At 40.5% G+C, this 18,113-nt stretch overlaps 1 protein-coding gene across 3 annotated transcripts in view; it reads right to left on the bottom strand.

Annotated features, from left to right (window-relative positions):
• Positions 1-14,398, bottom strand: part of lrp6 (low density lipoprotein receptor-related protein 6) — a 69,553-nt gene extending 55,155 nt beyond the window's left edge. The window contains exons 1-2 of one of the 3 annotated variants that reach the window (XM_085768858.1): positions 14,230-14,398; positions 9,279-9,675 (exon numbers count right to left, since the gene is read on the bottom strand). In XM_085768858.1, coding sequence (XP_085624984.1) covers positions 9,279-9,675; positions 14,230-14,299 — 467 coding nt within the window. In that variant the 5' untranslated portion in view covers positions 14,300-14,398. The remainder of the gene's footprint in view (positions 1-9,278; positions 9,676-14,229) is intronic. The other 2 variants (XM_085768859.1, XM_085768857.1) reach the window with 2 other exon arrangements.
• Positions 14,399-18,113: the final 3,715 nt, after the last annotated feature.

Here is an 18,113-nt window from a genome sequence, read left to right as displayed (position 1 = left end):
TGGCACTGACCATTTTATAAAAGGGCTGGCACTCAAAGAGTTAAGCTGTGATTGTTGTATTGTGTGAAATTGTGTTTCCTCGTATGTGACGGAAATAAGGTTTAACTGTTATCAAGGCTGTAACATATGTTCACTCATCTGCAGCGTCTCCTCTCCTCCAAAATAAACATCATTTACTTTAGCTCCACCGGCGACCCGCCAAAATAAAAGCAGCGTAGCCTCATCATCAATTTATTGATTAATTAATGTGATAAATATTAAAATAACAACACTTAATCAACTTATTGTTTCAAAAGCAGCAAGTTAATAAAACCAACAACAGAGGAAAAGATTCTGTGTCTATTATAAAACTTCCGAGCATCCCTGAACGCCTCTCCCTCCGTGAGGGAGGGGTAACCACGGCGGCGAGAAGCGGAGGATCCTTGGCCTGCATCTGCTCTTGTGCCGGTTGCCTGGCAACAGCTGCATCATCAGTACAAGGACATCAGTGCTTTTAAGACTCAACACACACACACACACACACACACACACATCAGGTGTGTGGAGTTGAGTGACAGAAGGGGGCGGGGCTTAACTGAGGATGAGATTTTTTTAAATTTCTATGTATTTAGTTTTTATATTTTATATTATAGAGTCACAAACCCAAAGAAACCAAGAAAACTAAACCAGAACCAAAAACAAACTGAATATTTCCACACAGCTGCATCTCAATAAACTAGAACATCATGGAAAAGTCTGTTTCCACGAGGTCAAGTCAAATATAAAGATGGACAAACTTTTCAGAAGGCCAATGTTTCCATATTAAAATTTTAAATTGGTCTTTTTTAATATTCAAATGTTTTAACATGCTGAATTTTAGTTTCTTCATTAAATGTGAAGCTATAATCATGACAATTAAAAGAAATTATATAAATAAAGACATGAAATGTTTCATTCTGTGTGTAATTATGGATCTATATAATGCATCAGTTTCACTTGTTGGATAACTTTTAGGTTATCTATCTATCTATCTATCTATCTATCTATCTATCTATCTATCTATCTATCTATCTATCTACCTACCTGTCTGTCCGTCTGTCTGTCTATCTATCTATCTATCTATCTATATCTAGTTTTTTTTGCGATTAGTTAATGTCTAATGTTTTTATAGCTCTTCTGTCTTTCATACCGTGTGGTGTTCGAATGTAGAGGAGGATTTCTGTTTTAAACTCCTGAATCCTTCTGTCCATTTTTTAAACTCGTCTTAAAACCCTTTTTTCTTCCTCGACTTCCAACGCAGCATGAGACTCTGCTCTTGTTTTAATGCTGTATTGTTATTGTGCTATTATGTTTTCTGTCTTACGTCCTGTTCTTATCTACTACAGCTCTTTGTTCCTGCTGTGGCTGTTTCTAAAGTGTTTTTTTTTTTTTACTTTATTTCACGTTTTTTGCACAAAACATGGGTAGCATCAGACTGATGTACCCATACCTACTTTAACCTTCCTGTTGTCCTCCTGGGTTAGGGAAGGAAGGACAAAGGGAAAGAAGGAAGGAAGGAAGGAAGGAAGGAAGGAAGGAAGGAAGGAAGGAAGGAAGGAAGGAAGGAAGGAAGGAAGGAAGGAAGGAAGGAAGGACAAAGGGAAAGATGGGAGGAAAGAAGGAAGGGAAAAAGGAAGGAAAGATAGAAGGAGAGAAGGAACAGATTGGGTCAAAAAGGGAAGGAAGAAGGAAGGAAGGAAGGAAGGAAGGTAGGGAAAAGGGAAGGAAAGAAAGATGGAGGGAGGGAACAGATTCGTTCAAGGAAGGAAGGAAGAAGGGAAAGAAGGGACGAAAAAAGGAAGAGAAAAAGGTAGGAAAGAAAGATGGAGGGAGGAAACAGATCAGGTAAATTGGATCAAAGGAGGAAGGAATAAGTAAGGACGAAAGGAAGGAAGGAAGTAAGAGGAAAAGGATTGTGGAAAGAAGGAAGGGAGAAAGGAGGGAAAGAAGGAAGGATGGAAGAAGGGAACAGATTGGGTCAATTTGACCCAGAAGGACAACAGGAGGGTTAAAGTAGGTATGGCTACAATAATACAAATGCTTACCATGTTGTGCCCTTATAGACCCAAAAAAACACAACAAAAGGAGAGAGAAGAAAAACAAAAAGCATATGTACATACTGTATATGTCTGTGCATGCTTATTTTATAAATAAAGTTGAGTTGAAGAACATTTTATATCTGTAGCTGTGTTCGAAATCATCCACTCACTCACTCCCTCCCTCTCCACTACATCATGTACACGATGTAGTGGAACGACGGGAGGAGAATTCAGACACTAGACGGTCATTTTCTGGACGTGGTTGCGTCAGCTGATGCTCCAGGTGTTAGCGTGTTAGCGTGTTAGCGTGTTAGCGTACTGCTGTGACGGAAGCAGACGCGCCGAGAATCATGTAAACAAACCATGGACGTATGAAACAACCGGACACATAACAAATAAAATAAGAAAAACCGGACACTTGCGGGAACATTTGAGGATGTGATTCTGTGTGGTTGTGTTACTCGGACAATAAACTGTTGAAATATCGGAAGTTTGGTTTGGTCGACTACTGTTGTGTGTCCCGACCGTGAGCCGTTAGCGGCTCTGTGGCTATTAGCTTAGCTCGTCAGATCGTATTTACTACATATTCTACTACAGTTTCTTAATTAGATTGATTTAATGCTGCCTGTTAATGTTGGGATGCTGCTGCCCAACTCCTGCTGCTCAGACGAGACAAACGGAGTGAAGGCAAATACGTCTGAGGAGTTTTTTTTGGCAAATTGCCTAAATAAATCGTAGCTAACATGCTAATTAGCTTCCTCTTCTTCTCTGGCAAAACACGACCGCATTGCATTGTGGGATACATACGGGAGTAGAAAGTAGTGTACATCGCTTGTCACTCAGTTTTGCGGTGCATTGTGGGTGTTTTGTCGTCCACTACATAGTGGATGAAACACTACAAAATGGCGAACACACTATATAGTGCACTACATCCGTGATAGGGGGTGATTTACAACACAGCCTGTGTGTGAACTTCATACAGTATTAAACCTTTTCTCATCACACAGGAGGATGATGACATCACTAGGGATGTGCAAGGTTACCCGGGTACTCGAGTACTCGAGTAGCAATCTGCTACTCGGGTATGAATTTATTACTCGGGTACCCGAGGATTAAAAAAAACGGCACGTCAGAGCGCAATCTAGTGTCGGATCAGACTACATTATCATGCCCTGGTTCGGCTTTTTGTAGTGTTAAACAGTTTCGGATCAAGCAACGTGATTTTCTGCTGTGTAAAAGCGTTTTTGGATCGAGCCTCGGACTTTCAAACCTTTTACAATAATTCTCCCTCCCTCCCTCGGCGACGTACGCTGTCGGGAGGGAGACGACAGGTCTCAAGTCTGGTAGAAAATATACTTTCACTTTACAAACACTCTGAAACCTTCCCTGTTATTTCCTGAAACGATGCGAGGCAGAGAGGACCGAAGGCACCAACATGTGTAGTGTGGACTAATAAATAAGCACCGCTAATGATTTAAAAAAGAAAAGAAAAAAAAAGTTTTCTCCTCCGTGGCAGCCGCGGCATAAATGCGCTGCACTCAGCACTCAGAGCGCATGCAGCGCATTTATTCCCCGGCATAAAGATGCACATCTGCCTCGTGTGTGCATCTTAAACTCCAGTCTCTACTCTTATTATCCACCTGACAAGTGTGTGACGACGCTGCGTGTCAGTAATGCGGACTGTCTGACGGACAGAGCGCATTTATGCACCGGCTGCGCTCTGTCCGTCAGACATGACGTCATTTTATTTTTTATTACAGTACTCGATTACCCGATTAGTACCAGCTTCGGTTACTCGATTAGTAAATTAGTCGAAATGCCCATCCCTAGACATCACTGAACATGATGACGTCATCACAAACTGTTTCCTGTCCACACCGGAGGGGGGGATTGACTGCTGTGCTGCTAATTCTGCTCTTTGTTTGTGTTAATTACCATCACAGCTGGACACACACACACACACAGACACAGACACACACAGACACACACAGACACACACAGACACACACAGACACACACACACACACACCCCTCCCCCACCGACCAGAGAGCGACTGTGAAGTTGGTTGAGTCCAGATTGAGGCCGTTAATGAGTCCAATTACACGGCTGTAAAAATGTGTCTGATGTAATGAGGAGGAGGCCTCTTCATCTGAGGACAGGACGTCTTTGTCCTTATACACACACACACACACACACTACACACACACACACACTACACACACACACTACACACAGTAACACACTCACACTACACACACAGTAACACACACACACACACACACACACACACACACACACACACACACACACAACAGAATAAAAATGTTAATAAAGTTTATCTAATTCAACTAAACGACCCTCAGTTTGATGGACGGCTCCACAGACTACATTACCCATGATGCTCAGTGTTGACATGAAGCCAGTTGCGTCCACTCCAGACACAGTATTTTATGGGATGTGCCTTTAGTTTCAATGGCGACGGCGTTTTATGTTTTGAGGCTTAAAAACGCAAAAAAAAAAAAAAAAGAGTGAAACCACCTTCCTTTAAAGGGATAGTTCAACATTTTGTCAAATTGGCCCATTGCCATAATCCCTATAGTCATAGCAGTAGGTTTGTTACCTTTAATTGTCATTGGTGCAAGCTGTTTTTAGAACGGCGGAGCAGAGCCGTGAGCTGCTCAGAGCTACGCTACAGTTGGAGGCTCATTATGGGATTTCTCGGTTGGTTTCAAACTCATCAAACTCATCAAATACACAACCCAACAACTCCACAACGCTCTGGTGGAAGAGTTGTGAGCTGCACATTCACCACGCTATGAGATAATAACACAACGTTACCACACAGAGTTGTTTTAGAGGGAAATTCATGTAAAAAAAAAAAAAAAAACGCTGATGGTTGACAACGTGTTTGATTGATGACATCACTTCCTGTCACTGTGCTGCAGATATGACCCACACACACACACACACACACACACACACACAAACACACACACTACTACAGCTCCACCTCCAGTCTGAACAATGTGGCTCCGGACGGCCAGAAGTACAAAATATGGAGAAATGCTACACACACATTCACACACAGACACACTACACACACACACACACTACACTACACACACACACACACACACACACACACACACACACACACTCACACACAGACACAGAGCAGCTTTGTGTTTGCTACCTGAAGCATTAATCATCAGTTGAACCGAGTCCAGCTCCACGTTCCAGCTCAGAGCCACAGAACCAGTTCAACACCAGAGACCAGAGTTCATTAACTCACTCTGTTGCCATAGAAACCGATTCTCTACAGACCACCACAGTCAGAGCAGACCAACAACAACAACAACAACCACACAACCACTCAAACACACAGAAACCTGTCAAAGTTGCTCTGTCAAAGTTCTGTAAACAATAAACTACAGGAAACTTTAAACTGCAGTAAACTGTGTTGAACTGTAGTAAACTCCTGTAAACTGCAGTAAACTTTAAACTGCAGTAAACTGTGTTGAACTGTAGTAAACTCCTGTAAACTGCAGTAAACTTTAAACTGCAGTAAACTGTGTTGAACTGTAGTAAACTCCTGTAAACTGCAGTAAACTTTAAACTGCAGTAAACTGTGTTGAATTGTAGTAAACTCCTGTAAACTGCAGTAAACTTTAAACTGCAGTAAACTGTGTTGAATTGTAGTAAACTCCTGTAAACTACAGTAAACTTTAAACTGCAGTAAACTATGTTGAACTGTAGTAAACTCCTGTAAACTACAGTAAACCGCAGTGTACTGTAGTAAAGTGTAAACAATAGTAAACTCCTGTAAACTGCAGTCAACTATTGTAAACCACAGTAAACTGTAGTAAACTGTAATAAATTGTCGTAAACTGTTGTAAACCACAGGTTGTCTCCTAAACCCCTCCCTCATTCCCTCCTCCCTCCTCACTATATAATGAATTAAATATAGTGACTCAGTGGTCAAATAAAAAAACACTTTCGGCCACTACTCCGCCGCACAGTTAATGACGTATTACGTCGCGTAATTAAAACGTTCGGACCGCAATCGTAACGGCCGGTGTAGTTACCATGGATACAACCATGGTAACGGCCGGTGTAGCATAGACCTACGGGTGTATAGGTACCAACATAAAAAGAGGAGCAAAGCAATATATTAAGCTGCAATATACTGTATATTTAAAGCAGAAGTAAGCGATCCGGTGGTTTTGGCTAATGCTGCGTTCCAGGCAGGCTTTTGAAACCGTAAATTACAGCTTCAAGTCACGACTTACGACTTTGTAGCGTTCCAGGCAACCCACTCGTGTTTCTCCGACCTGTTTTACCTGTGAAAGTCACTATAACGGCCACTCGTAACTTCTGACCCGTGAACACGTACCAGATCGAACTGGTACGAGTTCACAGGTCGGAAAAACACGAGTTACGGGTTGCCTTGAACGCACCATAACATAAAATATCACTTACTTCTGCTTTAAGCATCAAAGATGTTCAATCAAACCCACATAGTTTGAAACAACGTTCAAAACACACACAGCCCAGTGTCACAACTAAACATAAAGTCTGCTAGCTTAATGCTAACGTATAATGTAAAACACCATAGAGGGGCTAACAGAAATTAGCATCGCTATCCAGAGTCTGTGGTCAGTTTATAACGCTAGAGAAGTCTCCATCCTCTTCGTCCTCTTCGTCTCTTCTCAAACCAAACAGAGTTTTTTTCCTCCTCGTGTATCTGGCCTGTTGCTGCAAAAACAAAACAGCTGCCGCGGCAACAATGACCCTTTGTCACACACACACACACACACACACACACACATACACACACACGCAAACAAACACAACAACCCAGATCAGACGTATGTAACCCATTTTATGCCTCAGTGACGGACTCAGTTTGTGTAGCAGCCGTGGTAACGACACACACACACAGTCGCACACGTACACACACACACACACACACGCACGCACGCAGATTTCAAAATAAAACGCATCTCTGGAGTTTTCAAAAATAAAACGCAGCTCCTGGAGTTTTCAAAATAAAACGCAGCTCTGGAGTTTTCAAAATAAAACGCAGCTTAGTTTTCAAAATAAAACGCAGCTCTGGAGTTTTCAAAATAAAACGCAGGTTAGTTTTCAAAATAAACCGCAGCTCTGGAGTTTTCAAAATAAAACGCAGCTCTGCAGTTTTCAAAATAAAACTCAGCTCTGGAGTTTTCAGCTCTGGAGATTTCAAAATAAAACGCAGCCTTGGAGTTTTCAAAATAAAACGCAGCTTTGGAGATTTCAAAATAAGACGCAGCTCATAGAGATTTCAAAATAAAATGCATCCCTGTAGTTTTCAAAATAAGACGCAGACCTGAAGTTTTCACAATAAAACGCAGCCCTGGAGTTTTCAAATTAAGACGCAGCTCTGGAGTTCTCAAAAATAAAACGCAGCTCCTAGAGTTTTCAAAATAAAATGCAACTCCTGGAGTTTTCAAAATAAAACGCAACTCCTGGAGTTTTCAAAATAAAACGCAGCCCTGGAGTTTTCAAAATAAAACGCAGCCCTGGAGATTTCAGAAGACACTTCCTGTCGTCTCCAACTTCTCCCGTAACCGTAGAAACAGCAGAGCGATGTCACAAACAGGAAGTACAGATGTTATTATCTTATTATCATCCTCTTTTGGTGCCGTGGGGGCGGAGCTACTTCTGATTGGTTCACCTGTGTCTCATGATGACATCCAACACAACAAACTAACAAACAACAACGACTCGGAGCGAGGACGGAGAGAGAGAGAGAGAGAAAGCAACGAGCCACTTTTATCTCTGACAGATCAAACACCGGAGGACGAGTCTCTATGAATAGACCGAGAGAGAGAGAAACTCACATTTAAATAAACTCATGAATACATTAGAGCTTCTTTTATCTGAGTCCTGCTGGATTTACATCTAATCCTGCTGCTCTCTGGAGTGTCTGTGTGTGTGTGTGTGTGTGTGTGTGTGTGTGCATCACTGTTTTGGTAAGGAAACGGATCCAAGGCGAGAGAGACAGGCCTTTCCTTCAAAATAAAAGCACCAACCTAATAAAATGCGGTGAAAGTCTTTGATTTAAGGAATATAATTTACAAGAAAGTCCCCGAGCCATTACGTTTTTAACCTTTAGCTTTTATTGTATTACAAGTTAATGTTTATTTAAATGTCTATTATAAGTTTTATGTTGGTGAACGCTTTTATTTTGGTGAATTTGGTGATTTCCGTCTCCGCTACAGACGGGAACCAGAATGCAGACAAAACTTCAAGTCAAGCAGAATTGTCCTTTAACTTTGTTTGTGTGCAGGTTGGGAAGCTGCTGAAACACAGTGGAGCTTCACAGAAACATGTTGCATTCACTTAAAGGGATAGTTCACCCAAAATTGAAATTTCACTCATTATCTCCTCCCCCTCATGTGGACTAAGGGCTGGGAGAAGTTTCAGAGTCCTCCGTGGCTTCTCTGAGTTACAGGGGGTCTCGGCGTAGCAAAAAGACACACCAAAAAACATCCAAATACCTCCATGCTGCTCGTCTGTAATGTCCGTCTTGTATTGAAGCCCCGAAATGCGAAATTGTCCCGAAAAAAAATTAAATAAGTCTATATTTCAAGCTTGTTTTGTAGCGGAAGCTTCTCGAAGCTCCTCTTCCCAGTTCATCCAAATTTGACGAACCGGGAAGAGGAGCTTCCGCTACAAAACAAGCTTGAAACATAGACTTATTTAATTTTTTTCAGGACAATTTCGCATTTCGGGGCTTCAATACAAGAGGGACTGAGTTGCAACCGTCATATGGACATGCACTGCTACGCCGAGACCCCCTGTAACTCAGAGAAGCCACGGAGGACTCTGAAACTTCTCCCAGCCCTTAGTCCACATGAGGGGGAGTAGTAGATAATGAGTGAAATTTCAACTTTGGGTGAACTATCCCTTTAAGTTTTACGCGATGAGTCTTATTTTAAGTGGAAAGAGATTAGTTTTGACTAGAAATGAGACATTTTGACAAGAAAGATTTTGAGTTTTTGCAGTGTAGGCCTATCTACTTATATATAATGTACAGTGTGATAAACTCACTTATGGAGCTGATAATGATTCTCAGAGTTTGATCTTTTCTTTCCTGCTTCCATTTTGGGTGAACTATCCCTTTAAAAAAAGACTTTGTGCGTCCAATAGGTTAGTCTTTTACACGTCACACTCACCCTCTCTCGGGGTCCAGGGCGATGGCTCGTGGCTGGTCCAGCTCCTGCCAGAACAGGACCTTCCTCAGCGCTCCGTCCAGCTCCGACACCTCGATGCGGTTGGTCTCCGAGTCGGTCCAGTACAGCTTCCTGCCGAGCCAGTCGCAGGCCAGGCCGTCGGGCGAGGCCAGGCCCGGCACCACCGTCTGCACCTCGCTGGCGCCCGACTGGTTGAAGACGGTGCGTTTGATGGCCTCCTCGCTCACGTCGCTCCAGTAGATGAGGCCCAGCGCGTACACGTAGTCCACGGCCGCGGCGTCCTCCAGCCCGCCCACCACCACCGTGGCGTTGGCCTTCTCGTGGGCCGCGTCCACGAGCCTGAGGTCCCGGCGGTTCGCATACAGCAGCAGAGGCACGGCTGGGTGAGAGAGGAGGGGGGGGAGTATTTGTATTTATTTATTTGCTCCATAATAAAAGACAATTACAAAAAAACAGAAATGAAACAAGAATAGTAAGTGCGGGAGAGGTTAAAAAACCCTACACACTGCAAAAACTAAAGAATATTTGTCTTATTTCTTGTCAAAATGTCTCATTTCTAGTCAAAACTAATCTCTTTCCACTTAAAATAAGACCCATCACCCGAAAATTTACTTGTTTTTAGATCATTTTCACTTGTTTCAAACAAATTTTCACTCGAGTTAAGTCGAAAAATCTGCCAGTTAAAGCAAGTTTTTTGTGTTTGTAATAAGAAAGAAAAACTTGCTCCACTGTCAGACTTTTCTACTTATTTCAAGTGAAAATCTGCTTGAAAGAAGTAAAAAGTGTCGAAAAACAAGCTGCTTTTTAATGTGATGAGTCTTATTTTAAGTAGAATGACATTTGTTTTGGCCAGAAATGACATTTTGACTAAAAATAAGACAAATATTCTTGGTAAGATTTTTGATTTTTTACAGTGCAGAAGATAAATCAACAACAACAATAGGAGAAAGCAACAACAAATAACAAAAAAGAAAGCAATACAAGCCATTTTATAGCACACACTCAAAGAAGTCAGAAATAAAAACATGGGTATGTATAAAATATAAAATAATCGTATTTGACTGAGTGAGTGTATGAGCATGTAAAGAGATAATGATCCAATGACAAATATACTGGAAAAGAAACTATTAGGAACCTTGATTTAACAGGTTTAAGCTTTCAGTCTGAACTTAAAAGTGTTGAGGGATGAAGATAATTTAACTACATGAAGATGGGAATAACAAAGTATGGAGCCTCTGGAAGCAAAAGAAAACTGAGGATGTGTAGTGCAGCAAAAAGTCACACAGGTGGTTCAGGACAGAGGTTCACAAACTGGTTTACATCAACGACCACGGACCCCACGGGACAAAATGTTGAGGCAAACACCAGAAATACTCAAATACTTGTTCTGAGGCAGAGGAATGATACTTTTTTAGTCAATGTACGTTCAATTTTGTGAATTTTTTTGAATTATTGTGGAGAAATTTCTGGAAAAAACTGATACAATTTCTACAAAAACATGTAACATTTCTAGAAAAAGTGTAAAAGAAAAAGTAAAAAGAAAAATTTAATTTAAAAAAAGTGGCAAAAATTCTTTAAAAAAAGAAAAGTAACAAAAAAAAGTTGTAAAAATTCTAAAAAAAAAATTAAAACTGGTAAAAATTCTAAAAAACAGAAAAGAAAAAAGTAGCTAAATAAAAGTTGTAAAAATTCTAAAAAAAAAAAAAAAAGTGGTAAAAATTAAAAAAATAAATAAAAAAAAAAAAGACAGAAAGAAAAGAAAAAAGTTGTAAAAATTAAAAAAAAAAAAAAAAAAAAAGACAGAAAAAAAAGTAAAACAAAAAAATTGTAAAAATTCTAAAAAAGAAAGAAAAAGTAACAATAATTTAAAAAAAACTGTGGTAATATAAGCTCAATATGGGACGAGTTGGAGTACGACCCACAGGTAGAAAAGAGTGAATGGAACCTGATGAGGACTGATGGGAACATTATGGGATGGATGCAACTAAGGGGGAAAAAGTTCATCTTCAGAGGTCTGTAAAAATATAAACTAAAATAAAAACTACAACTAAGACTCAATAAAAACTAGTCAATTCCTCTAAAATAAAAACTAAACTAAAACTGATTCATCACTTGTTGAACTCACTGAAACTGAACTGAGATAAAAAGAGAAAACTGATAAGAACTTCTGCTACAAACAAGCTTAAAATATAGACTTATTTAATTTTTTCTGAACAATTTCTCATGTCGGGGCTTCAATACCAGAGGGACATTACAGACGAGCAGCATGGAGGTATTTGGATGTTTTTTGGTGTGTCTTTTTGGACGAAGAAAAGTGAACTCCGTTCTCAACCGTCATATGGACATGCAGTGCTGCATTGTGAGTAGATAATGAGTGAAATTTCAATTTTGGATGAACTATCCCTTTAACATGTTATAAACACAACTTTCTACAGAAGAAATCAACTTTCATCCTGATGTTATTGATCCGATCAGGTCTGAGCCCTCAGTTTATCTGTAATTTCCCCGTTTGGGATCAATAAAGTATGTATATCTATCTATCTATCTATCTATCTATCTATCTATCTATCTATCTATCTATCTATCTATCTATCTATCTATCTAGTCTGATCAATACCTGACAAAATATGTCAAAATAAAAGTCTTTTTCAGCCTCAAACCTTTAGTTTGTTACTGGTTTTACAGACAATAATCAGCAGATCAATCAATAATGAAAACACCCTGAACAAAATGAAGACGAATCAACAGAAAATTGATCCGATCAGGTCTGAGTCCTGTCTTTAGTCTGATCAATAACAAATACACTGATCAATACCTGACAAAATATATCAAAATAAAAGTCTGTTTCTGCTCCAAAAAACCTGAACCTTTAGTTTGTCACTAGTTTATAGACAATAATCAGCAGATCAATCAATGATGAAAAGAATCTTCAGCTCCTGGTCAATATTAACTGATCAAAACGAAGATGAATCAACTGATCGGTGATTATTGATCGGTAGTTTTAACAGAACCAGGTTCAGTCCAGTGGGTTTAACATGTTTTAACACAACTTTCTACACAAGAAATCAACTTTCATCCTGATGTTATTGATACGATCAGGTCTGAAACCTGAGTTTATCTGTAATTTCCCAGCTTGGGATCAATAAAGTATATCTATCTATCTATCTATCTATCTATCTATCTATCTATCTATCTATCTATCTATCTATCTATCTATCTATCTATCTATCTGTTTATCTATCTGTCTATCTATCTAGTCTGATCAATAACAAATACACTGATCAATACCTGACACAATATGCCAAAATTAAAGTCTTTTTCAGCCTCAAACCTTTAGTTTGTTGCTGGTTTTACAGACAATAATCAGCAGATCGATCAATAATGAAAACATCCTGAACAAAATGAAGATGAATCAACAGAAATCAGTGTCTGAGTTATTGATCGGTGATTATTGATCAGTAGTTTTAACAGATCCAGTTTCAGTCCAGTAGGTTTAACATGTTTTAACACAACTTTCTACACAAGAAATCAACTTTCATCCTGGTGTTATTGATACGATTGCCTTTAGTCTGATCAATAACAAACACACTGATCAATACCTGACAAAATATGTCGAAATAAAAGTCTGTTTCAGCCTCAAACCTTTAGTTTGTGACTGGTTTAACAGACAATAATCAGCAGATCGATCAATAATGAAAACATCCTGAGCTCCTGGGCTGAAACAGACTTTTATTTTGACATATTGTGTCAGGTATTGATCAGTGTGTTTGTTATTGATCAGACTAGATAGATAGATAGATAGATAGATAGATAGATAGATAGATAGATAGATAGATAGATAGTTTTAACAGAACCAGGTTCAGTCCAATGGGTTTAACATGTTTTAACACAACTTTCTACACAAGAAATAAACTTTCATCCTGATGTTATTGATCCGATCAGGTCTGAATCCTGAGTTTAGTCTCATCAATAACAAATACACTGATCAATACCTTTCAAAACAAAAGTCTGTTTCAGCCTCATACCTGAACCTTTAGTTTGTCACTAGTTTTATAGACAATAATCAGCAGATTAATCAAGAATAATAATAATCCTGAGCCCCAGTTCAATATTAACTGAACAAAATGAAGATGAATCAACAGGAATCAGTGTCTGAGTTATTGATCAGTGATTATTGATCAGTAGTTTTAACAGATTCAGGTTCAGTCCAACATGTTTTTAACAAACTCTCACTGTGTCCTGGTTGTGTTATAGTTTATAGTTTATATTGTTGTGTTATAGTGACCTAAGTGTGTGTTGTCTCTCCCTACACACACACGGACACACAACACACAGGTAAAGGTGAGTCCAGCAGCAGCAGCAGCAGGTTCCGTGTTTTCCATCAGCAGCTTTGTGTTCACTCTGTAGCTGCTTTAGCCACCTAGCATCTGTTGTGCTAACAGCTCCATAAACTCTCCAACACTTCACACAAACTTAGCCGCTTAGCAGCCGCTGCAGCTCGGCCGAACCCCTCCACATCCCCCCGGTCCGGTCTATAAACACCCCTCTAACCCGCCTCGGTACCGGAGGAAACCGGCCTGTTTTTCTCCTCTTCTCTTCTCCCCCCTCTCCTCCTCCTCCACCACCACCACCACCATCTCTCCTCCCTGCTTTATGCTACATGCTAACATGCTAACGATGCTACAGCGGCTGGTTGTGGCTGCCTTCCCCCGCAGCAGGAGCGCTCTGCTCGGGGAGAAGCAGCCACCACAGCCCGCAGGCGGTGACTGGGCCTCGGTTGTGATTTCTGATTTCCTCCGCATGTTAATAAAAGCTGCTTTGTTTTGTACCAAACACACACACACATTGGGAGTTAAAGTGTGTAGAGCCTATAGTGTGTGTGTTGTGTAATGTGTGTGTAGTGTGTGTATGTGTGTAGCAAGGCCACACTCACCTCGTATGAGCAAACAAAAAGTAGACAACAGCAGCAGCAGGCTCCGCAGCGCACACACACAGACACCCATCTTCCTCTGCTTCTGGCCCCGGTTCGAGGCCCTCAGCGCCCGCTGCCCATCGCTGCGGCCGCGGCCCCCGGCGGAGGAAGGAAAACAACACAAAGCAAAGCGCAAACCCACCCCCCCGCCTCCCCCCGGCGGGTCTGGGATCAGTATTATTATCTGTATTATTATTATTATTATTATTATTCCTCTGGGTGTTGTTGCTGCTGCAGCAGTGGGATCACTCGGTGCCCGCTGCTCCCATCCTGCTGCTGGATCAACTCTCCGTGTCTCACATTGTCCTGCAGGAGATCCGTCGTCTCCTTCCGCTGTGAGGAAGCTGCTGCTCCCCCCGCCTCCTCCTCCTCCTCCTCCTCCACTACCACCTCCCACCACCTCCCCCCACCTCCTCCTCCTCCTCCTCCTCCTCCTCCTCTGCTCCGCTGTTTCTATTGTTGTTCTGATTTCATGCTCTCCTCCAGCCAAAGATAATGTTACTACACGATAAACAACACGTTGGGCTGCTGCGGCTGCAAGAGGAGAAGAGGAGGAGAGGAGGAGAAGAGGAAGAATGGGAAGAAGGAGAAGAGGAAGAAAAGAAGTGGAATAAGAAGAAAAAAGAAAAGTGGGAGAAAAAGAAAGGGAGAAGAAGAAGGAGAAAAAGAAGAAGAGGGAGAAAAGAAAGGGTGGAGGAGGAGAGGAAGAAAAGAAGTAGAATAAGAAGAAAAGAGAAAAGTGGGAGAAAAAGAAAGGGAGAAGAAGAAGAAGGAAGAGAAAAGGTGGAGAAGAAGAGGAAGAAAAGAAGTAGAATAAGAAGAAAAAAGAAAAGTGGGAGAAAAAGAAAGGGAGAAGAAGAAGAAGAAGAAGAAGGAAGAGAAAAGGTGGAGAAGAAGAGGAAGAAAAGAAGTAGGTGAATAAGAAGAAAAAAGAAAAGTGGGAGAAAAAGAAAGGGAGAAGAAGGAAAAGAAGAGGAAGAATGGGAAGAAGGTGGAGAAGAGGAAGAAAAGAAGTAGAATAAGAAGAAAAAAGAAAAGTGGGGGGAAAAAGAAAGGGAGAAGAAGGAGAAGAAGGAAGAGAAGAGGAAAAATGGGAAGAAGGAGAAAGGAAAAAAGAAGGTGGAGAAGGAAAAGAAGAGGAAGAATGGGAAGAAGGAGAAAAGGTGGAGAAGAAGAGGAAGAAAATAAGAAGAAGAAAGAGAAAAAAGAAGAGGAAGAATGGGAAGGAGGAGGAGAAAAGGCGGAGAAGAGGAAGAAAAGAAGTAGAATAAGAAGGAAAAAGAAAAGTGGGAGTAAAGAAAGGGACAAGAAAGAAAAGAAGATGGGAAGAAGGAGAAGAAAATAAGAAGTAAGAGAAAAGAAAAGAGTGAGAAAAAGAAAGGGAGAAGAAGGAAAAGAAGAGGAAGAATGGGAAGAAGGAGGAGAAAAGGTGGAGAAGAAGAGGAAGAAAATAAGAAGAAGAAAGAGAAAAGAGTGAGAAAAAGAAAGGGTGGAGAAGAAGGAGAAGAAGGAAAAAAGAAAAACGTTCAAATGATTGATCTGATTAAGTTTAACTTAAAACTTAAAATGTGAGAAGTTACTTAAAGCAGAAGTCAGCGATCCGGTGGTTTTGGCTAATGCTGCGTTCCAGGCAGGCTTTTGAAACCGTAAATTACAGCTTCGAGTCACAACTTACGACTTTGTAGCGTTCCAGGCAACACACTCGTGTTTCTCTGACCTGTTTTACCTGTGAAAGTCACTATAACGGCCACTCGTAACTTCTGACCCGTGAACCCGTACCAGATCGAACTGGTACCACTTCACGGTCGGAAAAACAGGAGTTACGAGTTGCCTTGAACGCACCATAACGTCTTGTCAGCCGACGGAGTTAGCAGCCCCCACCCTCGTCATGGATCTATTGGTCCTCGTCCCTACGTCACCACATTCAGGCGCATCCCTTGGCTGCACACACAGAGAGGACTGCCCCTTTATGCCGTTCTCTCTCCTCATTGGATAAAGGTTGTAGGATACAAGGAAAGTTTTCTCCTGGGCTCAGAGCAGAGCAGAGTGACTGACAGACCCGTGTTTCAGACCAAACACTCTATAGAAGTGATTGCTGTCGGAAGATACAACTATTTAAGACTTAGATTAACACAAATATATCACTTACTTCTGCTTTAATATGTATTGTCCCTTTTTTTAAATAAATAAACTGAAACTTAAATAAGTAGAAAAATCTGATAAGTTTCTCTTTCTTATTACAAGCACAAAAAACTTGCTTTCACTGGCAGATTTTTCTACTTATTTCAAGTGAAAATTAGTTTGAAACAAGTGAAACTGATCTAAAAACAAGTTCATTTTTAGGTGATGAGTCTTATTTTAAGTGGAAAGAGTTTAGTTTTGACTAGAAATGAGACATTTTTACAAGAAATATGACAAATATTCTTGGAAAGATTTTGAGTTTTTGCAGTGTAGGCCTATATACTTATATATAATGTACAGTGTGATAAACTCACTTATGGAGCTGATATTGATTCTCAGAGTTTGATCTTTTCTTTCCTGCTTCGTTCATACCAACTTGTTTTCATCACAAAACGACACCAAACGTTCGAAAATCACATTTTTTTTTAATCCTTACAAGAACAAAAACATCAAACTTATGCAAAAGCTTCACTTCACAGAACGAGACCAGACGATTCACCAGCCAGAACGAATCCAGAAGAAAACAAAGAGCAGAGAAGAGAAGTGAAGCAGCAGCAGCAGCAGCAGCAGGAAGTTCAGTTCCCCACCTGGCTGCTGCTGCCCCCTGGTGGCCGACTGCTGCTGCTGCTGCTGCACCAACACCCCCACTCCCACCCCAAACCCCCAGATACACTGACATCCAATACAAATGTAGTTATTATAGGAAAATAGTGCGCAGCCAGTGTTTGTACTCTTACCTATGAAAAAACAATCTAATATTGAAAAAAGAAGCAGATCACATTTATCAAAAAACCGCAGGAGACTTAGTGTTAGTGCATCGACTTTCAGAGGATTGCATCATCGTCATCTTCATCTTCATCATCATCATCATCATCATCATCATCATCATCATCATCAGTGAAACAAGAGAAAATAGAAAAAATCAACACAGTGAGCGTGAAGCAGCCACCCCGGTCCGTTCATGCAGGTGTTGGTTGGTCCGACTGAGACCCGAGTCCAGTTCCGCTCCACACCCGCTCCACTCCACAGCTTCCTGAGTTTGGGAATTAAAAATATTGCTGTTGGTTTATTTTTTCCTTTGTTTTTTTTATTTTTTTTATTTTTTTCCGTCGCCCAGCTGGAGTTTGTTTGTTTGTCTCACCAGGTGATGAGGAAGAAGAGAGAGAGAGAGAGAGAGAGAGAGAGGCGGGGCTTAAAACTCAGGCAGGTGAGAAGCTGAGACTGTGACTAAGAAGATGAAGTCCTGAAAGATCAAAACATTTCACAGGCAGAAAGGAAGTAAAATAAAATAAAATCCTCTGAGAATCTGGATCAAACTCTCAGAATAAAAATGATTCTTGATTCAGAGAAACTGAAGATCTATCTGAGTTTTAGGAAAGAAAATATTCAGTGAAGCAGAAGACATAAAAATAAAAAACAAGGTGTAATCTTTCAGGACCTTTGAGCCTCCGTACAAACCTGGGAGGAGCTAAACACTCAGATCAATTATCAATAATTAATAATAAGTGTTGCATTTGTTTCAACATGTGACAGTATTATTATAATTATTATTAATAAAAATAAGTGCAGGTGAGTTGTGATAATATCTAATGTTACTTGATGTGTTTTAATTGGTCAGGTGTTTAATAATAATAATAATAATAATAATATAAAAGCAGGTAAAT

The sequence above is a fragment of the Trachurus japonicus genome, chromosome 23, assembly GCF_045865225.1.
Source record: "Trachurus japonicus isolate A0001 chromosome 23, Traja_1.0".
NCBI lineage: Eukaryota > Metazoa > Chordata > Actinopteri > Carangiformes > Carangidae > Trachurus > Trachurus japonicus.
Note: the sequence above shows the minus strand (reverse complement) of the source record. Positions and strands in the feature narration are given on the sequence as shown.